Source organism: Corylus avellana, chromosome ca2 (assembly GCF_901000735.1).
Source record: "Corylus avellana chromosome ca2, CavTom2PMs-1.0".
Lineage (NCBI taxonomy): Eukaryota > Viridiplantae > Streptophyta > Magnoliopsida > Fagales > Betulaceae > Corylus > Corylus avellana.
The window spans coordinates 2,251,623-2,278,912 of record NC_081542.1 but is presented as its reverse complement, the minus strand read 5'-3'; the positions used below and the strand labels follow the sequence as shown (position 1 = coordinate 2,278,912).

The following is a 27,290-nucleotide window of genomic DNA, read 5'->3' as shown; positions in this document are numbered from 1 at the left end:
TTGCTTCACAATTTATGTTGAAGGAATTTCGCCCAAAATTAAAGTTTTTTTAACTTAGTCTATTAAATTGACATCTTTTTTTTTTTAAAAAAAAAATGCATATATTAGTTTAATAGAATGGATGCCAAAGAACTTTTTATAATAATCTTATTTATATATATATATATATACAAGAGACTAAGAATTTGTTTGAATGCGTGTTTAAAAGGTTTAAAAGTGCATTTTAACACTTAAAAAATCTGTTTGAAGAAAAAAATATCGGTTTGATAAAAATAATTGAAAGTGTTTTTAAAGGTTAAAAAACTTAAAAAATGGTTAAAACACATTTTTGGCAAAAATTTAAAAAATGAAGCTTTTGCCAAAAAAATACTTTTTGATTCAAAAGTTCTATTTCTCAAACGCAATCTTAAACAGCTTTTAACATTCACCAACACACATCTTCTAATATACACCAACATGGGCTTCAACGTAAACTTATACCAAGCGCAATCTTAAACATCTTTTAACATTCACCAACACTCATCTTCTAACATACACCAACATGGGCTTCAACGTAAACTTATACCAAAGGATTGGACTCGGATAATGATAAGAGGGTTAGAGTACTCATTCGTGTTTTTTAAAATTATTATCAATAAACCAAAATTATTAGTTATGATGAATAACAAATTCAATACTAATTTTTAAAGTTATATAAGAATAGGAGAACTCAAGACTACAAGAGGACACAGAAAATGATGAAGCTCATGACTAAAGTACACCTGTGTCATGGGTCATTGTACAAACTGCATTCATGGCATATCACCAAACATCATAAGAAACATAGTTGTATACCATATTTAAACACATACAAGTGTAGCCATTCTTCATGAAAGAAGGAAGCATCAGAGAAACCATGATAAAAGCTTTTTTTTTTTTAAAGTATGTTATGCAATATAAGTAGAAGCAAGAAACGAGATTCAGTCCAGATTAAGCAAGAGTGAAGATAATCACTAGCTACATGGGGGCTATTAAGTATTAAGCAGTGGCCAGGTGCTTTGCTATTGTCTGCTGCAGTTCATCTTTCTTCGCTCCCACCACCTTGTCCACAATCTTCCCCTCTTTCAGAAACATGAACGTTGGCATTGCCTCCACAGCCCAATCTTGAGCAACCGACTGGTCAAAATCACAAACAAATTAAGGTTTTGTTGGACTTTAAATGGAAAAAGAATTAATACTTTTATGTCATTGTCATAGAAAAACACTTATTTTTCTTTAAAAAAAACATTAACAATGTTAATGGAGATGTTTTCCAAAACCAATTCCAGATATTTCAAATGCATTTTTGAGTTTATATTACCTTGAGTTCATCAACATCCACTTTAAGAAATGTGACATTTGGCAATTTCTTAGCCAGCTCTGCCAGGAACGGTGCGATGAAACGGCATGGTCCGCACCAAGAAGCGGTGAAGTCGACAACTATCTGCATAAAATAAAAGTTAATGGGAAAGACATGGTCCACACCGAACAAACAACACTAGATTTGGTCTCTACAACATTTATTGAATTAAAAAAACAAAGGAAGATTTTCTTTAAAAAATTAAAAAGAAAAAAAAAAGAGTTCGGTGTAGCCGCGCAGCCACCGACCAGCTCAGCGGTGGCGGCGTATACCCACTTAGGGTATTTTTTAAAAACTCAAACAAACAGATATACACCGATTTAGAAGGAAATAATTAAAAAAATAAATAATTAATTAATATTCCAAGAGTTTATCAGATCAGTGTAGGCTACTAAGCCATCAAGAAAAAACCAAACCAGATCCATTATTCAGAACCTAAAATTCCAACAAACCAATACATATTTGATATATAAATCAAAGAGAAAAAAATAAAACATTAACAGAAATTTTTAGAATGAAAAAAATTAGGAACCAGTTTCTTGGAGTCATTGCCCTTCTGGAGATGCTCGTTCCAGGCCTCGACGGTGTGCACACCGATCACTTGTCCCTCCTCTGCTGCCATTTCTCTCGAGCTCTTTTCTCTATTTTCCCAAAGATTTTCTCCGATTACAAACAGACTGCACGCAAAACGAAACGCCTCGTGTCGTTATGGGTTTCTTCTCTTTAATTACTACCATAAATAAGGAACACGGCCGGTATCCTTAGAAAACTGGACCTTAGGTTGTACTTTAATTACGAGATTTACCATCAAAGATAAAGACAACGTGCCTCGTACGAAGATTCTCATGCAACACGTAAATGACGGAAGTCCAGCTGTCAACGGTGAATTTTAATGGTGGCATCTGTAAAAGGAAGGTCCTCACTCTATGGTATATACCTCGTAATTTCAGCGGTCAGATTAGTTTAATTTTCTCGGTGAGATTCTACATCAATGATTGAGATTTTATTATATTAATTGAGATTTTATCATTATCTTGATGTAGTCAGGATTATCATCCATTCTATTTCAAGTGAATAAAGAAAAGATATAGTTTTCTTTTGTTAAATACTTCTTTTTTTTTTAAAAAAAAAAAAAAAAATTTGAACTTTTTAGTATTTGATAAAATAAATAATTATTATTTTAAAATGATGTAGAAAAAAAAAAAAATGCTAATATGGCTTATCGGGCTTCATTTGATGGGACGGAAAACACATGGAAGAAGTCATTTTAAATCCACGACAAAGCTATGTAATTAAAATCAATTAAGAGAGTGATCGCCAAATACATGTTTACTCAAAAGATTTATTATTATACATTTACCCTAAATTAATTAGAAGGTAAGACAAGACTTTGAAATAAAATGGAGGATAGCTTTCATAGAGATTAGTCGCAGTTGCAAAAAATTTCTCAAGCAGGCTCCTCTTTGGTCTGCATAAAAAATTGCCTTGGGTCAATTTTAGACCAATTTTCAATTATTTAGTTGTATTTTATCCAAGCACTATATTTACTGTTTGGGCTTTCTTGTTGGTAGTCCATCAGTTTGTTTGTTTGTTTGTTTTTTTTTTTTTTTTTTTTTTTCTCGATCAGCCATGTAAAAGTTATGACACAGTTAGTCCCTTAAAGGATAGTTCAATTGGTTGTGGATCACGTCTTATGAAGCGAAGATCACTAGTTCGAATCCTCCATCTCCATTTTCTTGTGTGGACATGTCAAAAAAGCAAAAAAAAAAAAAAAAAAAAAAAGTTATGACAGTTCCAGTGTAGAAAATGGCATGATCAAGCTACAGGGAGCAAAGGAGATGAAACTGTGGTGCCATAAGTGATTTAAACTGTGGACAACGGCATCCTTTTACAGATGCAGTGGTGCCATCATTTACCATGAGAATCTATCACTCATGGGAGATTATGGCATGTTTGAGAGTGCACACTGATATAGTATGATCCCCCCGACACAAGCTTTCAAAAACCACTTCACTTAAGCTGTCAAAATATTCTCTAGCAATTTCGCACATACAAATATCTTAATCAAAACACATCTGTTGGAACTCCAACTTTTATACATGAAATAGTTAAACAAGAGATTCTACAACTGGATCAAATTTTTAAAACAGTAAGTACCAAGAAGAAACCAACCAACTATAAAGCAGGTGAAAAAGGCCAAGTAAGCTAGGAAGGTCAACCCCCCAAATGCAAGTCCAAGAGAGAATACTATAACAAATGGTAAGAAAGATCGCACCATGGATGCTGTGCTCACCCAACGGCCCTTGAGGAAAATGAGAGCAGCAAGGTTCACGACGTTCCATCCACCCGAATGAAACCCTAACCTGTTTAGGTTGTTCGCCACAAAAGAGTGGCAATTGCAAGTAAAGAGGTTATAAGATCGGTGTTGGAAGTCCTGAGTGCTCCTTCTTAATGCATCATCCCATGTCAATAAGTCTTTTTCAGCATCATCCTGTGTGTACCCATCTTCACTATTGTATGAAGACGGATGGGGAGAAATGCGACACTGCTTGCAAGAATTTTAAAGAGCATTAGTGTACCAAAAAACTGACTGAGAAGCATCTTGATAAGAAGTGCAGCTGCTACAGCATTACTACTTTCTACAATTGTCACAAGCTGACAGCTTATGTGATTTACAGCACAATGCACTGAATAAAGGTGAAAAGGGGTCTTGCAGTCATTTCTCAGAGAAAGCATGCAATGATTATGGTGCCCACAACACTTAAGGCAGGCCATGTTACCAGCAGGTACAACACTGTTGATGGCAGGAATTGTAGAAAAGATGATTGCAAAGGATCCAAACCATTAAGTAAGATACAAAGTCCAGTAGACACCTTTTCGTTGCTAAGTTGGAGGTAGCGGGTCACTGATCCAAATGCGAAATTGTCAACGCACACAAAGTTGGGCCCTGCAAAGTCCAAGATCACTCCATCCTCTCTGCATATGCCAATATGGCCAATGAAAGGAACCAGCCATGAAATAATAGGAAGGGGCGTCCACACAACGCAGCATGGGAACCGAGCTCTTCTTGGATCAATTTGCATAGTTGGTGAAACACTTCCTTCGATCATCACGGAGTGCTCAGCATCTGCATCTGCTTCCATTGCAAAGTTGGGCAAGCTGAAATGTCTCGGCACATTAGATACTTGTGAAAGTACATAGACAACCACAAAGCTATGTGAAGAGTAAAAAGATAGATATCTGAAATAAAAAATGAACTTTTTCCACGGCTAAAATCTGCAAAATGGCATGAGCTATAGTGAAAAAAATGACACTTTCTCCTACCGCGATAGTGAGATGAAGGGTGAGGTCGTGCAATCAAAATCCACTTAGTGCGTGTCTGACTTACCACTAAGAAAAAGAAGAAATGATTCCTCCATAACATACATATATAAAAGCTTTCTGGACCTTTAAAGTTCAATTCTCTCCAAAACACAGCAAAACAAGTCTCTAACCTCCTAAAATTTTCAATCGCCAGAAAAAGACAGCCTTACTGCCTCAAACAGACAGCTATATCTCAGCAGAAAATTAACTATTCGTCCATAAAGACTATGAGATGCCAAAAATACAAATGTAACATCTTCCACTCGTCTTTAACCATTCAACAACGAGTTAACAGAAGCAAGATTTCTGGAGGTCATGCAAAATGTGAATTTAGTTTGAAGTATTATTCTGAAAAAATTTCTTACCAAATGCTTTACTTATCAAAAAAAAAAAAATTTGAAATTCTTCCATGTATTTTACATATCCCTTTGAGTCTTTGACTTTACATAATCAGTAATCACATTCAAGTTCCAATCGAAGTTTAAAATCCTGAAGAAAATTTATGATTAATATGGAAGCTTAGCACTGCATCCATTTTGCATGACCTCTCAGCTTGCACATAAAATCAGGGAATAACGCTATCAACGTGCAATTAGCAATTATCTTAAATTGGGTTCTTCTGCATAGTGCACTTTTCAAGTCTGAAACTCCAACCCAGATCCAATAAACAAACTATCCTCCTTCCTACTCAGTTGAACATGAATCCTTTGAGGAAAAGTAGACAAAACTTTCCCAATCATAGCATTCCCTTACTTCGCACCTAAAATTTTGCCTACTTACATAAAGCCTCTGCATTAGGAGTGATTAAAAGCGACACATATGATTATATCTTCACAAAGCAAGGGCCACCCTTATCTAAGCACCCAAATTTCTATATGCAACAACATTAAGTTAGCAAACTTTCTTTTAAGTCAGATCAAAAAGAATCTGAAGCTAACCCGTCATCACAAATTTACAAATACAACATTCCAAACGACATCAATAAATTATAATCGCAAAATCAACAACGTTTTCGAATCACAACTAAAAGACACAAAAAAAAAAAAAAAATGAAGAAATTGTCCTAGTTTTTGCACTAATTTAGATACCCATTTAGATTTCTTTCAAATACGTGTCATATTTCTTGAAAATCGGAAGAGAATACCTTTGTTTCAAAGCTGAGCGATGGCTTTACCAGCCAGAGATTTCTGTGTTTCCTCGTAGAGGCCGCTGGTAGTTGAAGTGTGGCGGTCAAAATGAGATTTTGTCCGGTCTAGTGGTTGTGTGGGCTTGTTTAGAGAGGGGATTTTTATAGCCAACCAGGATATTTTCCTGCACTTATTGCCTGTTGGGGATCCACCATGGAACATACTGTTTGTTTCCTTTCTAGTTTCCAAGCTTGTTTGGAAGCCCACAATTTCCAACCCAATTCTGTTTTGCTTTCTAATTCATACTCGGCTCGCACAACTCGAAGTCCAAGCTTGTTTGGAAGCCCACAAAGATTTCGATTAGTTCAGATTTTATAATTTTATTATTTATCCTATTTAGAGAAATAATTAGTGTTAATAATTTGCCAATTTTTTTTTTTATATATTCTCTTACAAATCAACTATTAGATTTGTAAACTTATACGTAGACTCCACATAAGTCAATGGTATACCTTACAAATTTAATGGTTGATATATTAAATTTATAGGATAATATAGATAAAATATAAGCAAATTATTGACACCAATTATTTCTTCCATATTTATCAATTTAACATTTTAGAAATGATTAGTGTTAATAATTTGCCGACATTTTTCCCATATTATCTTACAAATTGAATAGTGATACCATTAAATTTGTAGAGTCTACCATTGACTTATGTGGGATCCACATAAGTCCACAAATTTAATAGTTGATTTGTAAGAGAATATGTGAAAAAATATTGGCAACAATTATTTCTTTTAACATTCATCACATTTACTAGCTACTTGGAAAAAGAACAGATAAATGTTGAGATAATAAAATCTCCAGAGAAATGATAGAATTTATTCATTTTTCAACTATCTCTATAGTGAATTGATGAATTCACTATTGAATTTGTATAAGGTTCACATGAGTCCATAAATCTAATAGTTAATCTATTAAATTTGCAGAATAGGACAGAGAAAATATGAAGAAAAAAAAAATTAACAATAGTCATTTCTCAAAAAATTATATAATTTATTTATTTTTCAACCATCTTTGATCTTTTAACCATTCCCAACGGGCCATTTTCCTTCACAACTCCTCCCAAAATAGGGCCAGACACTCCATACATCATTGTCCTTTCTATATATCGCATAATAAGGATCCAATAATGTTAGAAACAAAGCTGGCATGATGATAGTTTGGTATGTCCTGTTGTGTACAGGTAAATACATTCCTCAATACAAATGGCTTGAAAAGGAGTTCACCATGGTTAACCGAGCTGAGACGCCATGGCTTATTGTTCTTCTTCACTCACCATTGTATAACAGTAACAACTACCACTATATAGGGGAAAGCATGAGAGTGCAGTTTGAATCCTGGTTTTTTTAAAACAAAGTGGATATTGTGTTTTCTGGTCATGTTCATGCCTATGAAAGAACTGTAAGCTTATGTTCTCATTTACTCTTAAAATGTCTTGTCCAAATGCTAATATACAAATCAATAACTTAATTTTTCTAAATTGTTTTCAATGTAAATATCAAATATTAAGTACAACATAACAAATGGACTGAGCACTCCAGTAAAGGACCCTTCTTCACCAATATACATTACCATTGGTGATGGTGGTAATGTTGAAGGCATTGCCAACAGGTGCCTCATTCATCTTATCTCAGATAATTTTCAGTAGCACCAATGTCTTCCTACTCATTAGCACATCACTTTTGTTTTGTGCAGTTTTACTTATCCACAACCAAGTTATTCCGCATTTCAAGAAGCAAGTTTCGGCACGCGGTTCTCGAGATTAAAAATCGGACTCATGCCCAATATACTTGGCACTGTAACCAGGATAGCAATGCAGTTGCTGCAGATTCTCTTTGGTTGCATAATAGGTACAATTATCCTGAAGAAGAAGCATAATGAGGCTACCCATATGATTTAGGAGTCATTCTTTCCCTTCCCCTAGTATAGCTTTTCGTTTTGGCTGGATTTTGTTTTAATTTTAATTCATTTGAATTCTGCGGTGTACAAGTAAAAAGCTTGTCATCGAGGAATGCATTTGAGAAACAAATAAGAAGTTATGTTATGTTTATAATTGGTGGCTTCTGTCCATTCAAATTTCGTCTAGAAGGTGAAAAAGATCTGCACTATTATAGCTGTCTGGTGGGAAACCAGGTTGAAGGCTGTGCTTTCAACTTTACTCTGCAGAGATGATCCTAAATTGACTTGGATCATGAGCTTATAGGACAGTAAAGCTTTTCTTAAAAATGCTAAAATATGTGGTAAATTTATCGTGCCATAAAATTATTCAAATAATAGCCTAACTGCAGATAATCATGACCAAGTGCAGTGAAAATCAAATCTCCATTAATTAATGTTTTATAAGGGCGGGGGCACAGGGGAAAATGGACATGGGTGCATGTGGAGTTATCCCACAGACATGAAAAGGCTAATTCTACTGGTTCAATGGTTGTTGGCAGGGGAGAGTAAGCATCATGTGACTGCTGAGCTCTATTAGTTTTTCTACAGTTCTGGTCTATTCTTTTTGTCGTGCATCATAGATGCCCACCGAACAATGTAATATAAATTTATACAAAATAACTTGACATTGACATTGATGGATGAGTAAGATAACTTGGATATGACACAAATTAGGCCCCACTTACCGAAAAAAAGTCATCGCAGCCACAGGTTTATGCAGGCTTAAGTCTAAGAATTTGACAATTTGGAAAGTTTTGTCCCTCAATGTATGTATGCCACCATTAAATCACGTCATTGAAGTGCATTGATCAGCCGAATTTGACCAATGATACTCGTTTGCAAAAGAAATTAACCCAATCAATAGATAATACAACTAAGCTATAATGCAAGCCATTTTATTTTTATCTATGTTTGATTCTGTTTCTTGAACAACCACCAAAAAAATTCTTAGAAGAATTTGTAAGGTAAAGATGAAAGCTTTTGAATTGTACAAGAAATGCAGGCTTTTTCTAGTTATCACTCTCAAAACTAAGTAATGGTTGGATGAGAGAAGGTTTGCAAGGGTCTTTTCTCTGATTGTTTTCAGACACTGAGGGAATTGCAGCCTTTTCTTCTGAAAACTTGCTCTCTTCACCTTTTCCCCACACAACAAGGTATAGTCCAGCCACAATCAATACTGCTCCAATCAACCTGCACAATAAAACAAAGAACATTATATATATATATATATATATGACAGGGATCAAGGGAATATTACAACCAATATGCTTAAGTGATCCAATATTTTAGTCTGGTTGTTAACATAAAAGCATATGGCTCCAATCTGTTTGGTTTAGGGTTTTAAAACGAACTGTTTGAAAAATAACAATTTCAAAATGCGGTGACTAAAACACTATTTTTAAAGACGTAATTAATCATTTAGTAAAATGTAAAAGAATGTTGTTTATGCAATTTAAAAAACATACAATTTTTAAGATCCACAAAGCCCTTGCATACGGTTTAAAAACATATATATATATATATATATATATTTTTCACGTTTTCAGACAGCTATTTTTTTTTCAAATGCACCTCAAAAGAGGGTCAAGTGGATCCTTTACAGAGTCACCTAAAAAAAAAAAAGTACTGTATTTCAACCAAGCTAAAAGCTTCAAGATTAAGCCAAGCACTTGCTAGACTTTCCCTTGAGCCTGAGATTGCTCTCCAACAAGATGATAACATAATTTTTTGCAGAGAAAGTTTCAAGGAAGAAGAAGAAGAAGAAGAAAAGATTAGATAGGGTGATGAGACCCACCCTCCCAAGTAGAATTCTTCGCCTAAAACAACAGATGCCATTACAGCTACAATTAAGGTCTGTACAGGTAGATACACTGAAGCAAAAACTGGTCCGGCCCTGTCAATGACCCACGTTTGCACTGCAAATGCTAATGCTGAAGCCACAATTCCCTGCAACCACCAATATCTGCTATATATGTCATTCCATTAAGATTGCATCAGTATATAAGAAAGTCACCAGAATAATGTTGTCACAAGGGACATGGTTATCACTTAACAACCTTGTGATTAGCCCTGACAATTTTTTATACAAATCACGAACTCAACACAAATCCAATAAGAAATTAGCAGGTTATGTTGTGAGGGGTCTGACTGTTTAACCAAACATCACTCGATGTTTCTCTTCAAGATTCAGAAATATGTGGTTATCAGATTCACTTACTAACCGTGTAGAAAATACTGAAAGCTTCAGCACCGGAGTGAACCTTCCAGGCTTGGGGGTCTTTCTCATAGTAAGCTGCGATTGCCAGAAACTGAAGAACACTGAAGAAGCAAGAATATGAGGTGGCTGAAAGCCGAGCCGGATATTTCTTCAAGACGGGTGCTTGTAACACAATCCAACCGGACCAACATATGCAGTGAGCAATCAGATAGACGCAACCCAAGGTCCAATTCTTCCCCTTAGCATCATCTCCTAATGAAACCAAAATATGTGATTGGTGTAAACGTGAATCTGGTGTATAAATGGCTGGTCCCTTGTAAAAGGTAATGACTGATGCTCCAGAAACAGAAGCAAGAGTTCCAAGCACCTTAGCAATACCATCTTTCCTATTCAAGTTCACTTGCTCAATCCTGCAGCCAACCAATCAGCAAGATGATCAGGATTTATAGGAGACAAGATATTGAGTGATAAATGATTGCTTGCCTGAGTGCCGCAGCCATGAGAAAGGTTACAGCAGGAATAGCATTCTCTATAGCAGAAGCCAAGGATGGTGAGGTGTTGTCCAGCCCAAAAAGATAAGATCCTTGATTACATGTTATCCTGCCGGTACGTACCCAAAAAAGAAAAATTGTAAGGCAAACGTAGATTTCCAAGCAATATGACTGATTTCTTCATGAAAGATCATATATATAATATACCCAATAAATCCGAGGAGGAAGAATTGTATCAAAAGAGAAGTAGTCAACGGTGGCCTGTCTTTCCTATGTATACAAAGAAGATCAGAGAATTCAGAGGAATTAGAACCAAAAAAGAAAAGATTTTGATAGAGCTTGACTGCTTGCTTACTCTAAAAAATATGCAGAGGGAGCTAGTAGAAGCAGCGCGACGATGTTCCGATAAAGTGGGAAAACCAGCTTGCTTACACCCATATTAAGTGCAGTTCTGAGAATGATATGGTTCCCTGCATATCCAATCTGCCAGGCGGTCATGACAATATGGAGCTTGGCACGTTCAGGCACCATAGCCATCCTCTTGGCAACTGCTGAAGCAATAGTTTCCCTTGCCCAGTGCCCACCAATGGTTTATGGCAGAGCAGACAAATTAAAACAAAAAAACAAAAAAAGAAAAGCAAGAAAGATTGAGGCATCACAATCAAAAGACGAACAGAGTAATTAACAAACGAACACGGCCATCAAATCCCTAACATGTTTTGGACTTTTGCCCGTATCAGCAATCAGTAGGAAATTTAAAAAGGAATTAAAAACAGTGATGATGGAATATTAAAAAATACACCATGTGAGTAAGAAATTCAGTAGTTATCAAAATGTTATCTGGCACCCACATGCAATAAAATTATAATGAGCATCTTTATAAAATATTATCCGACACTAAAGTTATTATAATGAGCCAAGAATCAATAGGTCTCTAACCTAATAAGATGGAATAAACAAACAGATTATATGAGAGGGAACTACGTAAATAATATTAGAGAGGAAAAAATTGTTAGTATATTATTAGAATATTAATTAAATAATTAAATAATAAGTAATTCTCTAAAAAAAATTGAACTTCATTAGTAATCAATAAGAAAGCATGTATTGCTCTAATACAACAATGTCACATATATAACAAGAAAGCTCTTCAATTCAAACCTCATTTATAACTTGTTCGACTGCTGCTTTTGGCGGACTATGCACACTAGAATTTGCTTTTCAATTGGCATGAGTAACTTGATAGTTTTGCAACATATTCAATGCATTTTGGGTATCCTTCACTAATTGTCCATATCTACTCTAATTTTGTCCAATAACCTTTCACAATATTCACTTTTTGGAAAACATTACCCTCTAAACATATTCTTTGTAGCACTAAATCACTGTTAAACTCTGTTACATCTACCCAAGGCTTCTGCTACAACCAGTTTTAAAATTACCATTTGGGTGACAAGAACACATCCCTCTCATGCCATTTCTTTTATTTTGCTGAGTATAGTGCCGCATCCTAATTCCCCTTTTGGATGTATTCTTCAATAGAGTCTAAAACCCCTCGCAATACTTGGCTATAATGAATAAATTCGCTACTATGAACCGTTGTATTTTTTCTAAACTAATTTTTAATAGTGGTCAGAATTTGCAAAAATACTTACGCCTAAATTTGTATAGTTTATTTATTTTTTAAATAAAAAAACATGAGTATTTTAACAATATTTAACAAAAAAATCATAACAGATGGAAACGTTGCAAAAAATTAAAAGTTCGATATTATAAATTGAGAGTATTTAAATTGTGGACAAGTAATTTCAAAACGCGTGAAAAGTTTGTGAGTTTTAATAAAATTTCTTCTCATACTTAAGGACTGATTAGTACAGTCACATCAATAGAATGAGATAAAAATGTGGTTTAACCGATGTGAATAGCCTTTGTTCAAACATAGCCTTAAGCCCATTTTTAGTTTAATATTAAAAATTATATTATTCCATTATATTATGCAGTAATAATCCAACCTTAATTGGTGTTTTTTTTTTAAAAAAAAAAAAAAAATCAGAAGACAACTCAAAGTGGGCAGACAATTACAAAAAAAAAAAAAAAAAAAAGGTGGGCAGACTGCTGTGAAACATGAACAAGTGAAACACCGGTGGATGGTTTCTAGCGTTTCTCCCCTTTTAGTTGAATCTTTTCGTTTACGTATCCATCTCCGTTTCCGTTGAAGCCCTAGCAATCAAGGTTCACGTTAGTGATTTATTGAATTGCAAGTGATCTCTGAGAATTGCTCCAGACCCTCCCTTGAGGGACTCTAAGAATGCCGCCTAAAATAGAGAAAGCACCGGTCAATACCGTCGAGATTATTGACAGTGACGACGACGAAGGTGGTGTGGGACTCGGAACAACAACAGCAACTGCAACAACAAGAAGCGACGCGTTGGGAAACATCGAAACGGCTTCGCACGACGGAATCCAAGCGCGGCAATCCCTTGCCGAGTCCCAAAGCTTCTGGAGGGCCGGGGCCTATGACGTCTGTACCACCTGGAAACCCCCTTCGGATGGCGCTCTATTGGAGCACGCGCGCGTTCACCCAAAGTTTCTTCATTCCAATGCTACTTCTCATAGATGGGCTTTTGGAGGTAAGCCATTGAAAGCCAAGTAGCTGAACTCACAATCTTTTGTTTTATCGTGCATTTTTATCCAAACTACCTTGTATGTTAATAAAATTGAGTCTTACTTGGTGACCCATGCAAAAGTGTGTACTGTGTTGGGAATTGGGTAACCTTTAGAGTACTTTTTAGTTAATTTAGTTTAGACAGAGAGGGTGGGTGGGTAGGACTTGAGAATTTGATTACTATCTAGGATTTTGGTAGCATTGACAAAGATGCAGCCTGACAATGTTGTTTTTGATGTTTTAGTTCTCATGTTTTGTGAAATGGATAAGCGGGTTGCTAATCGCCGGCAAAGTAAAACAGTTTATGGACTTTCGTGTTGTTATGAGTTTATAAAGATGAGAGACAAAAGTCCGGAATCTTTGTATGTTTGTGTGCACATAAGTTTATGTGAATGCTTAACAGAAACAAATATCTTTAGCTTGATTCTTGTTCTTTGTTTCTTTATTTAATTAATTTATTTTTCTGGGACAGCAATTGCTGAGCTCTTGGATAATGCTGTTGACGAGGTATGGTTTAACTTATTATGTTATTTTTTTATATGCTTTACTTTGATTCTGAAGTAATTTCGTCACATGGTTGAGTTGTGTGACTTGCTTTTAGATGCTGTCACCAAATCTAAGTTTCACTTGCTCAAAAATTAGTTGCACAAAGAAAAGTAAGTATTTTTTGTTGTTGTTGTCAATAAGATAGTTGGCTAACATGCGATGCTCCGGATATTGCAATGTGTAATGTGTATAAGAGGTCAAATTTGGAACTGGTATTGACATACATGGAAAGAACATTAGGGTTATTATGAAAGATGCATTGCTCCAGAATTTAGTGCATTCTTTGAGTTAAAGGTGCACTTGCGGTTTGGTTTTTAAAAAAGAGGATGTCATCTACGCTATTGAGTTAGGAGGGATCATAACATTTTGTCTGGATCAACTGCTGAATGCTGTTTTAGAAGATCTATTGTCATGCCACCCGGGAATGACTATATGAGAAGTGTAGAAGAATGTGAATTTTATGAAGAATTGTTTGGAGAACCGATATTAAATTAATTGCTCTTGTACTTTATATTGGACTTTATAGGATTCTGTGGACGCTACTTTTAGATGCTGCAGAGTTAGGGTAAGGTGTTGGGCTTACCATTTTTTTTTTGTTTACATCAGAAGTGTTTCAATTCAAGATGGATAGAGTGGCCCCACCCAGTTTCATTTTAGATTGACTTGGAGAAGGTCAAGTCACAATATCGTGTTGGCTGGAAATTCTATGCTTTCTTTCTACTTCTTCTTGTTATAATTTCTCCTTATATTCATGGTAAAGGGGACTTGTCTGTTGCATGCAAGGGATCGGTAATGTGGAGTCTACTAGTCTCACAAAAAATATTCATATTCATTATTCTAGTTATCAAAGAAATAAATATCCACTATTCTAACTTTCTTTAATATGATCCTTCATACATGAAAGGGATCGGTAATGTGGATAGCAAGCTTGAATTACTCAGCTGCTTGAAACTGTATTGTTTACATTTTTTCTGGGCACTAACTGCTTTTTTATGTTTAACTGTGTTTTCAGATTCACAATGGTGCAACTTTTGTCAAGGTTGATAAAATTGATATTATGAAGGATAACTCTCCGGCTTTACTTTTCCAAGGTATGGTATCCATATGCTTACTTTTCATTTTTGTATGATCTGCGGTTTCATGCATGTGGTTCTAATAATAAAAACAAAAAGGAGACCTGTGTTTTCATGCATACTTTTCACTTTTGCAGATGATGGTGGTGGAATGGACCCTGAACGTATTCGAAAATGCATGAGCTTGGGTTATTCTTCAAAAAAGTCAAATACAACAATTGGACAATGTAATGATGCTGATCTTTTTGTTCCATTAGCTCCTTGCATAATAAACTTATGTGCATAATTACATTGTTTAATATGTTTATGTTCAACTTTCTTTTCTTTTTTTTTTTTTTTTTAAATAATGGTTCAAGCCTTTAAGGACATATGTTTTAGTGAAACTTTTGAATAAATGTTCTGCTTAATTCTTTTTGGCAACTTGAAGGATGTCATTTTTCAAAAAATATTATTATTATTATTATTTTTTTTTTTTTACATGTCCACACAAGAGGGGGGAGGGGAGATTTGAACTAGTGACCTCAGCTTCATAAGGCATGGTCCTCAGCCGATTGAATTACTCCTTTGGGACATTATTATTTTTAATTTTTTTAATTTTTAATTTTTTTTTATAAGTAATGATAATATTATTGAAAAAGCGCAGAGGGGCGCAATCCTAATGCAAAAAATATATACAATAAAAACCCCTACGGAATATACAAAGAGCACATATTCAAGAACTCATCTAAAGTCGGGACCACACTACGATGATGAGCCAAATATTATTGATTCCCTTAAACACCATGGCAACTGTGGATGCTTTCAAGCACATTTAAGCCCGAGTGTTTTGACAAAATCTGAGGTTATTGGAATAAGTGTCCTATGTGGCAAAGTTGGCTTCTAACATTGGTAAGCAAATTGGAACCCTATGTTTTGTGGGAAAGTGGCTTGGGAGGTTTGGAGAGGAAGAGAGATGTGGGAGAGAGGTGTTGTCAGATAAGTGTGGGTGACGTACTTGGATTTGGGAGACTCTCTCTCTCTCTCAAATTGAAGATTGTGATAGAGTTTCATCATCTACATTTGGTGTGATGATGGTATGTCTATAAAAAACTGGTTTTATAGCATTTCAATGTGAAGTGGTGGTTGGCAGACCTGTTATATACCTGTAAGGTTGGGTTAATTGATGACTCTTAATTAACTCATCCTTGGGAGGTTGAAATAAAGTATGCACTTGGTTGGTTAGGGCTTTGCTGTCTACTCCTATTGAAGTCTGCTTGTTTCTATCCATGATTTGGAAGTTTCCAGTTTCTTTGAAGGTTTCTTTATATGATTGGTCGCTGCTGATATGATTCTAAAAGAGGACAATTTGATGACACAAAATTGAAGATTTTAAACTGTTTATTTCTTCTTTGTATTTTTAGTATTATTAGAGTCTTATGGATCATTTTATCTTATTTTTAATATTTTAGTTTTGTTTTTCTCTAAAACAAGAAAAAAAATATGTGCTAGGAGATCTAGGCTCTACTTCATGAGATGATGACCTATAGGAGCGGTACCTAGATGTTAAGAGAAAAGGAGCTATGGAGAAAATGTGATTTGTAGTTGGCTGTTCTTCGTCCTGTAGGACTCAAGTTTAAAAATAAAAGTTGTCTTTCTTTGATAAACCAAGCACCATTGAATCTCATCCAGCATCTCCAGAAAAATAAAAAAGATACGAGGGAATAGGGTGCCCATATATAAATTCAGATGGTTTATATTAGTTGACATACCACCCATTGCTTTTTTGTGCACAATTCTTCTTCCACAACGCCTAATGCTATATGCATTCTTTCCCATTTGTTTCTCTAAGGAATCCTCTAAATCTTTTCAACCTTTGAAGCCCATCTCTTTCCATAAAATGACTTCCCAGCACAGGACAGTAATACGATTTTTACATCAACAGTGCCTCTGAATAGATCCTGGCACATATGCTTGTTCACTTAATTTCTCAAAACCCTCACTGAGCTCTAGAAGCAAATAGAGTAAAGATGCTGTGAATCCTTGTTTTATCATATGTTTACTTTTGTTTCTTAATTTTTAATTTTAATTTTTCTTAAATCTTTGTATGTTTTTCAACTTTTGGAACTGAACAGCGCGTTTGTGTTTCCAGATGGTAATGGATTCAAGACTAGTACTATGCGATTAGGTGCTGATGTTATTGTTTTCAGTCGTGCAACTAGTGCAAGGTATTTTATGTTATTTTTACTACTGTGTTGGTTCCTGCCTCATATTTTATTTTCATTGATTTGTTCATGGGTTGTACGCACAGAATTAAATTTAATTGTGTTTGATTATATATAGTTTTCCCTGCAGGAAGTTTCAGTCAAATGCTCATTCTTTGCTCAAAACTCTTTTTATCTTGATTTGACATTTTATGTCTGTTTGCCCACTGTGTGCATGTGTGTGCAAGTGTGTATATTACAATTGAGAGGATATCTGAAGTATCAATCCAACCAACCATATATAGAAAGAATGAGGCTGAATTTGTTAATAATGTGATTTTTCTGTTTTATTATAGTTGCAAAGCTGGGATTTGGAAGCATTTTGGCATAGGGTTTTGTTTGTGGTTTGAATTTTTGGAGTTCTTGTCCAACCTTAATAACACTTCACTCAGTGACTAACTTGAGTATCCGAGTGAGACATTATATTTATGCCATGTGAGATGCATTTGACGTTCTGGTTTTATGAGTGTGAAAGTAATCTTAAGTTAAATCTCTTTACATTAGAGCTGTCTGTGTATGGATTGATGCTCTCTTAAATGTGTGCTACTTTTTTTTTTTTTTTTAATAAATAAAAGCTCACCAAAAAAAGAAGTGCTGCCTTGATGTCAATATTATCACATTAGATTCAGTATTATTTGTGATTTGGCCTTTTTTTAGTCATTGAGAAAATTCTTTGCTGCTTGCCAGAATTAAAATTTTACTTTGCTGTATTCTGTAACATTTTTCTTTCAACATGTTTTTTAGCCGAGCAACACAGAGTGTTGGTTTATTATCCTATACCTTTTTGCGGAAAACCGGGCAGGATGATGTAATTGTTCCAATGGTGATTCTTTCTGTCCTTAATGTTTAAATTTTTAAGCCTTAGCAGTTAACTCCTCTTTCTAGACCTTATATCTTTGGGTTTCCATTGCAGATAGATTTTGACATTTCTGGCCATTGGGCAGAACCAATTATTTATAGCTCACAGGATGATTGGTCTGCTGACTTGAAAGTCATCCTTGAATGGTCTCCCTTTTCATCAAAGGAGGAGCTCATGCTTCAGGTTCATTTTACCACATTCAATTTAATTAAAAGTTTTACAGTATATCAATAGGTTCCATTGGAACTATTCCCAGAGGAATTCCATTTTGGGGATCATGCGTGACTTTTATATTGCATCCATAGTTAGTTTGTATCAAAGCAATTTCTATTAGAAAATGAGTACCATTTTCTTTGGATGTGGACATGGAAGTAGTTGTTTCGGATGCTTCAATGGAATTGTCATGTAGGAGATTTGTGCTCATGCAGGCTTCTGCTCATAAACTTCAAGTTACTTAAAAGATACTAAATTATGTGTTAACATATTGATCATGCATGAAGTTAGATGTCCCTTGAGTTAACCTTTTTCTTTTCTTTTCTTTTCTTTTCCATGTGTAATTTCAAATAAAAATTTACCCATTTTCCTATTTTGAAATTCCTTCAGGGGGATGTTTTATTCTAAAATTTGTAACTTTCAGGGAGTTGGAATCACCATGGTCACAACATTGCTGGCACCACAACTTTTTCCTTAGCACATTGATGTTATCACCTCCCACACCACTACCCCGAAACACAAGCACTATTGCCATCATTATGCTGCTAAAGCTGCCAATGAAGTTGGAATATAAATTTTAAGAGCCATTAAATGTCACATATTTCTACTTATTGCCTGCGTGCTATGCACTTTCTTCCGTTACTCATTTGTTTCCCATTTTTCAGTTCGAGGATATTGGACCGCATGGAACAAAAATATTAATATACAATTTGTGGCTGAATGACGAAGGCATATATGAGTTGAGTTTTGATGATGACGATGAGGTATGCTGCTTTTATAACTATTTTATAAGATTTTTCTTATGGATCTGTGTTAACTATAAGTCTTGAGATGTATAGCATAAATGAGTAAGAAAACCTACTTTATCTTTAAAAAAATTAATACTAGATACAACTCCTCAAGGGTATTATTATTTTTCCCACATCATTAGAATTTGTTGCTGTAGGATCTTTTATTAACACATTAAAAATTTTGTTTCCTGAATGCTTTGAGGTTAACCTCTTGGCTTTGCTTGTTGAAGAACCCATTGTTTTTCAAATGTGTATAACATTCAAAAAGACTAGGCAATAATTTTTTCGCATTAAAGTACATTTCACCCGACCCAAGTTTCAATTGGTTCCCTTCAATTTTATTTGGAACAGTCAAGACCTTATAACTTGTGATTGTCCAGCTGTAGTCGTCCTTTACCTTCCATTTTTTGATTTGGATGAAATTTGTGTTCATGATTGTTCTGCAACCTTGATTTGAGTGTTTTGTTTTGAAATTTTTTCCTAACTATCATGCCAAACTTACAAATGCATGCTATTCCAATGGAAGTTATGAATCAGCGGGCAATATATCTGTGGAAGTTGATGCAAATATATTTGGCATGATATCTAGCACTTCCCAATGTGTGAATTAAGTTTCAACTAAAGTTGATGCAATATGTTTTTTAAATTTGATCTTAATCTTGTGCAAAATTGTAAATATATATATGTGTGTGTGTACAAATTTTCTCCACTTAAAATAATGGATATTTAGCTGTCCCACAGGACTATGGTTAGCTGTCAAGTCCTTTTTGGTAACTGATACCCTTCACGTTAGGTTTCAACTCATATGTTACCACACTGAAAATCTATGAAAATATAGGGGTTGATTATTTCAAATGAACTATGGAGCCAAATTATGACTTAGGATGAGTTAGGATCGGGCAAAGTGTGATTAAACCACCCGATCCCACTCCGTGGTTTTTAATGTCCATGCAATTTTCCGTAGCATGTATATTGGTTTGCGTATGTTATTTATGCGTACTGGGCGTTTTGTTATTGTTGATTTGTTGTGCTTAATAATGTTGCACATTCTCATTTTAATATATTAAATAAATTTAATTTAAAAAGAATGATTCTTCTTTGATCCTTGTTGTAGGATATAAGGTTGCGAGATGAAGCCAACAATGGGAGTTTGACAAAATTAAGCAAAAAAGTGGCTGAGCTACAATCCCATATATCTTACCGCATCCGTTATTCCTTAAGGGTAACCTTTTATATATGTACATTTTGTGTTTGGTGTCATTTTTCCGGTATCACTTATCAGATTCCTTTCATGGTTGTAGTTTTTGTATTTGGTTTCTATTATTTTCTCACTTTTTTTATTCATACAAAATATTCTAACTTTTTTTTTGTTGGCATAGGCTTATGTTTCAATATTGTACCTTAGAAAATTTACCAACTTCAGCATTCTATTAAGGGGGAAACCTGTACAGCAGCTTAATATTGCAGAGGAGTTGAAACATTCGAAAGTGATAATATACAGGCCCCAGCTAGGTGTGGGATCAAATGAGGTAAGATTCATATGGAAAACAAAAAGGAAAAAAGGTATCAATTCCTTTTCCCTCTGAATTAGGAACAGCCAAATAATCATCGCCTATGCGTGACAAATGATGCTAAGATTGGGAACCCCAACCCCATTCCAAAAGCAAAGAAAAAAATAATTATGGTGCTAGATATAGATTATAGACATTGTTATTGTGGATTTGTGTCCAATTAATGTAGACTGCCTCATTTGTCGTGTGATGTGTCTCTTGTCATGGTTGCTTTAGTAAGAATGGATGTTTACTTCTCCAATTTACTTGGAAAGCAAAAATATCTTATAGATGCTATCAGTGGGGACTATTTGTCTAGGAAACAGAATATGCAGTGATAGCAAGAAAAAGAGAAATGGCAGTTCATACTCTTATCTTATTGCGAGTTTGTTGCACTTTTCATCTTTGATACTCCTCTCCTGCAATTTATGTCCAAATTTTCAACTTTTCTTGTCCTATAATGTCTATCCTGCTCCAAAGATCATACCTTTTTTTTTTTTTTTTTTTAATTTCCCCATTATTCCTTTTATTCATACCTTCATACTTACATCCTCATTTTTTAAGAGGATATTGGGAAAGTTTTATTGAAAATTTAGAGATGATCATTGATTAATTGTTTTTACTTGAAATGCGTGCATTCGACAACTTGGACATATATTATGGGACAGAGGGAGAAGATTATATATTTGTCACTGGGTCAAATTTTGACCACTATTGATTTGTGGAAGTAAGTCCACGGAAGCATATGCCATGGGAAACAATTTTGTTGACGTTGAAAAGTGTGATTGGTCTTTTTGGTTTAGGTCACAGTGGAAACAACCATTGGATATATTAAGGAGGCCCCTTCTGTCACCGTTTCTGGATTCAACGTATACCATAAAAATCGCCTCATCAGGGTAAGTTTTAGTGATGCTGAAGTAATATTCATGTAATTTGACAAATTGCTTGTGTTCATTTATCTCTATCTGCTTATGTATGTATTTGAGGTTTTAACTTTAAAATTGGTTAATCCCCAGAACATTGTTTTGTGGGACACACTATGTTGAACTTTGACTTTGTTCAATTAGGAAGTCGAATAAATTCATTGAGTTCTGGAAAATTTTATGCCGCTTACCCAATAAAGGATATATGTGGTTTGTGTAATAGTGGATCGTTGACATACAAATTAATGCTACTGATGTGGTTAGTCTGTTCACATTTTTGCAGCCCTACTGGAAAGTCACCCCTGATGGTTCTGCAAGAGGGAATGGTGTTGTTGGTATCCTCCTTTTTCTCTTGGTTTCTCTTGTCAAACACTTCCATCAAATTTTCAATTCCTAATTGCTTTTGCCTCTGATGAAGGGGTTCTTGAAGCCAATTTTATCGAACCAGCACATGACAAGCAGGATTTTGAAAGATCGTCACTGTTTATCCGGCTAGAAACTAAGCTGAAACAAATATTGATGGATTACTGGTTTGTCAATATGTGTCCTTATTACAAATTCTTCTAAACATTGGTGTGGAAAAGCAATATTTGTTCTCTTTTTGCATGCGAGGTTGGAGAGTTAGGGTGGGGGGGTTGGTTTGGGCATCTCTTGGTGATGAAATCTTCCATTTTAACTAGCCCCATTTTTAAGTATATTATTTTATGCTATAAGTTTTTCCCCCTTTTTTAAATTTTTTTTACTCTAGTAGCAATTGTGGGTTTCTTAGTAGGGACTGTTTTGTGCAATCATGACAATTTAGTGGAGTTGACTCTCATGGATGTTGGAATGTATCTTTACAGTTCAATATTACTTGTGGATTCAAATAATGGGATGTCATCTTTAGAGTGATGAATTTTGACACTGTTTTGACTTGGGTAAAATTTGTTTGGCCAACACAGGAAAAGCCACTGTCACTTAATGGGATGTCAACCTCCAAACTCCAGAGTACATCTACATCCTACACAGAACGAACCCCCTATTCAATCTGTTGGACTTCCAGCTAAGATAAGGCAAGATTCAAGTAACGGTTACCCTGTAAGTGCCTAAAAAACTGATTTCCTAAGAGATTTGCCTACTGTTGTGCCTATTGTTGGACTCCCAGCTATAAGGGGTGGAGGCTAGGGCATGCGTTTAATTCTATGTGGGTGTGTGACTTGTGTATTTACCTATCAAAAGAAAAAGAAAAACAATCTCGTACACAGAATTGGGTGCCAGGTATAGCATTTGTTTAGTTCCGACATTGAGGTCTGGTGGACGCATGAAATTAACTCATATATATATTTTGTAACATAAATTAACTCATGTTGAATATACATGAAGCAGATTGTACAAAAAGAAGGGAATTTATGGTGCAAAAGGGATAATTACCATTTGTTTGGGGCAGTTTCTAGGCAGATATCTGATTCTATGTACTCGACCCATTTTGTGTAGACATGACATGGTCTCTAATATATATTTATAGCATTTGTTTAGGAGGAGTTCATAAAAACATGACAAATGGTGTTTTATTTTGCTGACAAGTGTTAATCTAATTAATTTAAGTGTGAAACGTTGTATTTAGTTAGTGAAACGTTGTATTTAGTTTTTTTCTTACCAACCGACTTAGAACACTACAAATAAGACTCAGACTCCCAAATTGTCTATACATCTTCCTCAAGCATACCGTTAAACATGCGTTAAGGAGAGTGAAACGTTATATTCAGTTATTTTTTCCCAATTGACTTAAAACTAAACAAATAAGATACAGATTCCCACTGTTTATGTGTCTCTTCCTCAAGAATATGATTAAAGCCACAAAATAGTCGTAGGAGACCTAGAAGAAAAGCAGAGTGACTGAATCGTCTTTTCACCGATTTGGGAGCGAAACTGGATTGTATGTCAGTGATGTTACTGCCACGGTATGGATTTTTTTTTTTGTTAGTTTGCTTTTGTTTTGGGTTTTGGCAAATGGGTGTGCTTTAGTTTTGGAAGATTTTCATGTTTCGTTATAGTTTGAAGTTTTCGTGGTGATGAATGCTACACAACATTTTTTTTTTAAAGATCACGTTTTTTTTTTTTTTTTTGGTTTCTGATCTGTAAATTTTATTCAGATTTTTCAACAAAAGCATAGAGGGTGTCAAGCAGTTTTTAGCCGACTATTGTATCGAGCAAAAACTGCTTGACACCTTCTGTGCTTTTCTTGCAAAATCTGAATAAAATTTACCGATCAGAAACCAAAAAAAAAAAATACGTGATCTTAAAAAAAAAAATGCTCTGTGTAGCATTCATCACCATGAAAACTTCAAACTACAACCGAACATGAAAATCTTCCAAAACTAAAGCACACCCAAAACCCAAAACGAAAGCAAACTAACAAAAAAGAAAAAAAAATCCATACTGTGGCAATAATATCACTGACATACAATCCAGTTTCGCTCCCAAATCGGTGAAAAAACAACTTAGTCACTCTGCTTCTCTTTTGGGTCTGTTTTGTGTCTTTAATCATATTCTTGAGGAAGAAATACATACACAGTGGGAATCTGTATCTTATTTGTTTTGTTTTAAGTTGATTGGGAAAAAATAACTGAATATAATGTTTCACTCTACTAACCGCATGTTTAACGGTATGCTTGAGGAAGATGTATAGACACGATGGGAGCCTGAGTCTTATTTGTAGTGTTTTAAGTCGGTTGGGAAGAAAAACTAAATACAATGTTTCACTAACTAAATACAATGTTTCACACTTACATTAATTAGATTAACACTTGTCAGCAAAATAAACGCCACTTGTCACTTATCAAAAAAATAAACGCCACTTGTCGTGTTTTTATGAACTCCTCCTAAAAACTCCCCTATTATATATATATATATATATTAGATTGTCATATAAACTGTCAGGGTTAAATATCCCTCCCATGGCCTGCCCAAGCGTCGGTAATGGTTCCACATATTTGACAGTGGGTGCATTTTTCTGTTGCATTTTTCTGTTGACATGACTTGGGCTCTCGCACTATTCTAAGTTGCTCAATAAACTGTCATGGTTAAGTATCCTGCCATGGGATGTCCAAGTGAACCGTTGTGATGGTTCCACTGGTGTCTAGATGCATGCTTTTGTGGTCACTCTTAGTATAAGTTGCAAGTGATGGTCTACACGTGGTATGTGCTATAATGTGCAGTGGAAGCTAGTAGAAAAGGCAACCAAATGGCTGACCCCCTTATTCATTCTAAAAGTGTACCAGTCAAACAGATCCAGTATTATCATATACTCGGCATGAAATTCTGCATTTTCATTTTTCACACCCGTTTATGTCGACTTTTTGTACCCATTTCTTTTCTCTTCATTAATCTCATTTTGGTTTCTTGTTTTCATTTGTTGCATCTGATATCTCTGTGTGTGGTTGGGGGTTTACTAACCTTCAAATTCTTAGCATGTCTTCCAAATTTGCTAGGTCTTTACCTATACATGCGTGTTCTTTTTTTTTTTTTTTGATAAGTAATAAGAAGTTTTATTAAAAAGCGTAAAGGCGCCCCAAGGTACACTGGGAGTATACAATAGGATCATCTAACTAGAAGGAAAAAAACGAAGAAGAAAATCATCATAACTAATCGAAACAGGAAAGACATGCGCAACGGTCCAAAGATACAGAGTTTGAAAGCAAGAGGCTAGAATGTCTTCCCAAGTCCCCTCCATATCCTCAAAGCACCTATTATTCCTTTCCCTCCATAGACACCAAAAAAAGCACGTAGGCACCATTTTCCACACCGCGGCACTCCCCCTCCTCCCCGAAGACCACCAACAAGCGAGTAAATCCGAAACCCTATTCAGCATCACCCAAGACAACCCAAACCGACCGAGAAAGGTGCTCCACAAAGTATAAGCTACCTCGCAATGAAGGAGAAGATGGTCCACCGTCTCCTCGGTCTTCTTGCACATACAACACCTGTTTGTCACAATCACCCGTCGCTTTCTAAGATTGTCCAGGGTCAAAATTTTACCCAAAGCCGCCGACCACACAAAAAAACTCGCCCTCGGAGGAGCTTGGGTACGCCACACACTCTTCCACGGAAATCCTCCCCCTACAGGACTCGCCAAGGCGGCGTAAAGGAGCTTGACCTTGAACCGGCCTCTTTTGGAAGAATTCCACCACAACCTATCTTCACACCCTCGCCTCACTTGAGCAGCATGTAACACCTGGAAAAAAGAAGCCAACACCTCCACCTCCCAATCATGCGCTTCTCTAGAAAAGCTCACATTCCACTGGTTAGTGCCACCCAGCACCTCCAGATGCTCTGCCACTGAAGCATCCTTAGTGCAGGCAATGCTAAATAAACCTGGAAAGGCATGCTTAAGAGCCAAATCACCACACCACAAATCGTGCCAAAAGCGCACCTTAGACCCCTCCCCTACCTGAAATCGAGTATACCTTTGGAAAGTGGCCCACCCCTTCCTGATGTTCTTCCATAACCCCACCCCCATAGGACCACCCGGCTCCAAGGAACACCACCCTCCCCAAAGACTACCAAATTTCGCATCCACCACAGCCCTCCACCAAGAATCTCTCTCTAACCCATAGCGCCACAACCACTTCCCTAAGAGGGCGCGATTGAAGACCCTAAGGTTTCTGATACCCAAACCTCCCTCCTTCATCGGGGTGCAAACCTTCGCCCACGCCACCAAGTGGAACTTGAACTCATCACCTAGACCTCCCCATAAAAAGTCCCGCTGCAATTCCTATACATTCATGTTATATATGATTCCTCTCCTGACGGCGATGCATATATATATGTGCTTATAAATTTTATGTGGATGGATGGGCAACCATGCGCCTCTGTTTCTCTGTCTGATATCATTATTCCTGTTGCCTGATGAGGCTACTTATTGCAGGGGTCCAATGAACAAGTAACATCTGTAGATGGTTTGGGGTCCATGTCAGTTGAAAAGATATGTGAAGAGAACATACAGCTTTTTATGAGGTAATTATTTAGATTCAGTGTGTAATTCCATATCTTAACATCTAAAGTTTTCAGAGGATCAGTAACATACTATCCTTTATACTGTATGGATTTTAGTGTTTCTAATTTTTGTGTGAAAAATAAAACTGGAAGAAGAAAAAGAGAAGGAAACAGAAGGGGGAAAGGAAAATAAGGCGTTTAGTGTTTCTTATGGACAATAAGGCTTTCATTGTACACTGCTTTGTTTCTGGATTTTCTGATCTTTTCCATTTTTTTTTTTTAAATAAACTAGTTCCTAGTAATTTATCTATTAGTGTTCTTTTGAATTTTGACATTAATTGGTATTGGCTCCTACACTTTTGTTGTTGAATTGAAACCTGGAGACTTTTTTTTGCAGGTGTGAGGAACACGTCCAGAAGGAGAACAAATTACAACAGACGGTAGGTAAAATTTGCATCTAGAGCATGCTTAGGGTTCATAAGCTGGAGGGAATGATTACTTTTGTCAATATGAATTAATAGCTTAATAGTGGGTAAATTTTGTTTCTGTTGCTGAAATTGAAACAGATCGAGGGCCTGGAGAAGGAGTTGAAGGAAGCCAAAAGGAAGTGTGCTCAACTTTCGTCATACCTGGAGACTAGGAAGAAGCAAAAGATTATAGAACAAAGTACTGGAAAAGTTTGAGAAACCTCTACTTTCTAAAGCACTCAGCAGACCATCAAAATGCCCTGCAATCTCTTCTAAATATTGTTACTTTGCCTTTTTGTAGTTAGAAAGATAAAATTATGTATGATGCCCTTTTTCATGTGCAAGTATTATAGTCTTAAACTATGAACTATGAACCAATTTTGTATAAGAAATGTTATTTACGACTA

At 35.6% G+C, this 27,290-nt stretch overlaps 4 protein-coding genes across 5 annotated transcripts; 2 read left to right on the top strand and 2 right to left on the bottom strand.

Annotated features, from left to right (window-relative positions):
- Positions 1-729: 729 nt before the first annotated feature.
- Positions 730-6,013, bottom strand: LOC132170936 (protein RTE1-HOMOLOG). The gene is made up of 5 exons (XM_059582096.1): positions 5,886-6,013; positions 4,252-4,537; positions 3,654-3,923; positions 1,340-1,462; positions 730-1,155 (listed from the first exon to the last, which is right to left on the bottom strand). Exons 2-5 carry the CDS (start codon positions 4,519-4,521, stop codon positions 1,018-1,020), a joined length of 801 nt encoding a protein of 266 aa, XP_059438079.1. The 5' UTR covers positions 4,522-4,537; positions 5,886-6,013; the 3' UTR covers positions 730-1,017.
- Positions 5,906-7,813, top strand: LOC132173121 (purple acid phosphatase 5). Its single transcript, XM_059584708.1, is given in 5 exon segments — positions 5,906-5,930; positions 7,119-7,341; positions 7,430-7,546; positions 7,631-7,677; positions 7,680-7,813. Coding segments are annotated over 5 exon segments (546 nt in total).
- Positions 7,814-8,755: 942 nt separating this feature from the next.
- LOC132171603 (protein WALLS ARE THIN 1-like) lies at positions 8,756-11,350 on the bottom strand. 2 transcript variants are annotated; one of them, XM_059582969.1, is made up of 6 exons: positions 10,938-11,350; positions 10,790-10,852; positions 10,575-10,691; positions 10,096-10,501; positions 9,669-9,820; positions 8,756-9,064 (listed from the first exon to the last, which is right to left on the bottom strand). In XM_059582969.1, the coding sequence occupies exons 1-6, from the start codon at positions 11,117-11,119 to the stop codon at positions 8,884-8,886; spliced, it is 1,101 nt and encodes a 366-aa protein (XP_059438952.1). In that variant the 5' UTR covers positions 11,120-11,350; the 3' UTR covers positions 8,756-8,883. The 2 variants fall into 2 exon arrangements, with proteins under 2 accessions (XP_059438952.1, XP_059438953.1); XM_059582970.1 differs by lacking the exon at positions 8,756-9,064 and having other exon boundaries at positions 9,677-9,836.
- Positions 11,351-12,692: 1,342 nt separating this feature from the next.
- On the top strand, positions 12,693-27,290 carry LOC132170580 (protein MICRORCHIDIA 2-like). The gene is made up of 17 exons (XM_059581602.1): positions 12,693-13,212; positions 13,720-13,754; positions 14,806-14,884; positions 15,004-15,093; positions 16,995-17,070; positions 17,851-17,929; positions 18,020-18,148; positions 18,844-18,942; positions 20,084-20,191; positions 20,349-20,498; positions 21,323-21,415; positions 21,726-21,777; positions 21,861-21,972; positions 22,384-22,519; positions 26,349-26,437; positions 26,814-26,856; positions 26,983-27,290. The coding sequence occupies exons 1-17, from the start codon at positions 12,891-12,893 to the stop codon at positions 27,097-27,099; spliced, it is 1,809 nt and encodes a 602-aa protein (XP_059437585.1). The 5' UTR covers positions 12,693-12,890; the 3' UTR covers positions 27,100-27,290.

Excerpts from the sequence above, each read along its gene's own strand:
- LOC132170936 (XM_059582096.1), bottom strand. The coding sequence starts at position 4,521 with ATGGAAGCAGATGCAGATGCTGAGCACTCCGTGATGATCGAAGGAAGT. Across the intron at positions 3,924-4,251 it reads TCCAACTTAGCAACGAAAAG|TGTCGCATTTCTCCCCATCC; the intron begins GTGTCTACTGGA and ends TCTTGCAAGCAG. Across the intron at positions 1,156-1,339 it reads TGGATGTTGATGAACTCAAG|TCGGTTGCTCAAGATTGGGC; the intron begins GTAATATAAACT and ends GATTTTGACCAG.
- LOC132171603 (XM_059582969.1), bottom strand. The coding sequence starts at position 11,119 with ATGGCTATGGTGCCTGAACGTGCCAAGCTCCATATTGTCATGACCGCC. Across the intron at positions 10,853-10,937 it reads CCCTCTGCATATTTTTTAGA|GAAAGACAGGCCACCGTTGA; the intron begins GTAAGCAAGCAG and ends TTGTATACATAG. Across the intron at positions 10,502-10,574 it reads CTCATGGCTGCGGCACTCAG|GATTGAGCAAGTGAACTTGA; the intron begins GCAAGCAATCAT and ends GGTTGGCTGCAG.
- LOC132170580 (XM_059581602.1), top strand. The coding sequence starts at position 12,891 with ATGCCGCCTAAAATAGAGAAAGCACCGGTCAATACCGTCGAGATTATT. Across the intron at positions 17,930-18,019 it reads ATGATGTAATTGTTCCAATG|ATAGATTTTGACATTTCTGG; the intron begins GTGATTCTTTCT and ends TTTCCATTGCAG. Across the intron at positions 18,149-18,843 it reads AGGAGGAGCTCATGCTTCAG|TTCGAGGATATTGGACCGCA; the intron begins GTTCATTTTACC and ends CCCATTTTTCAG.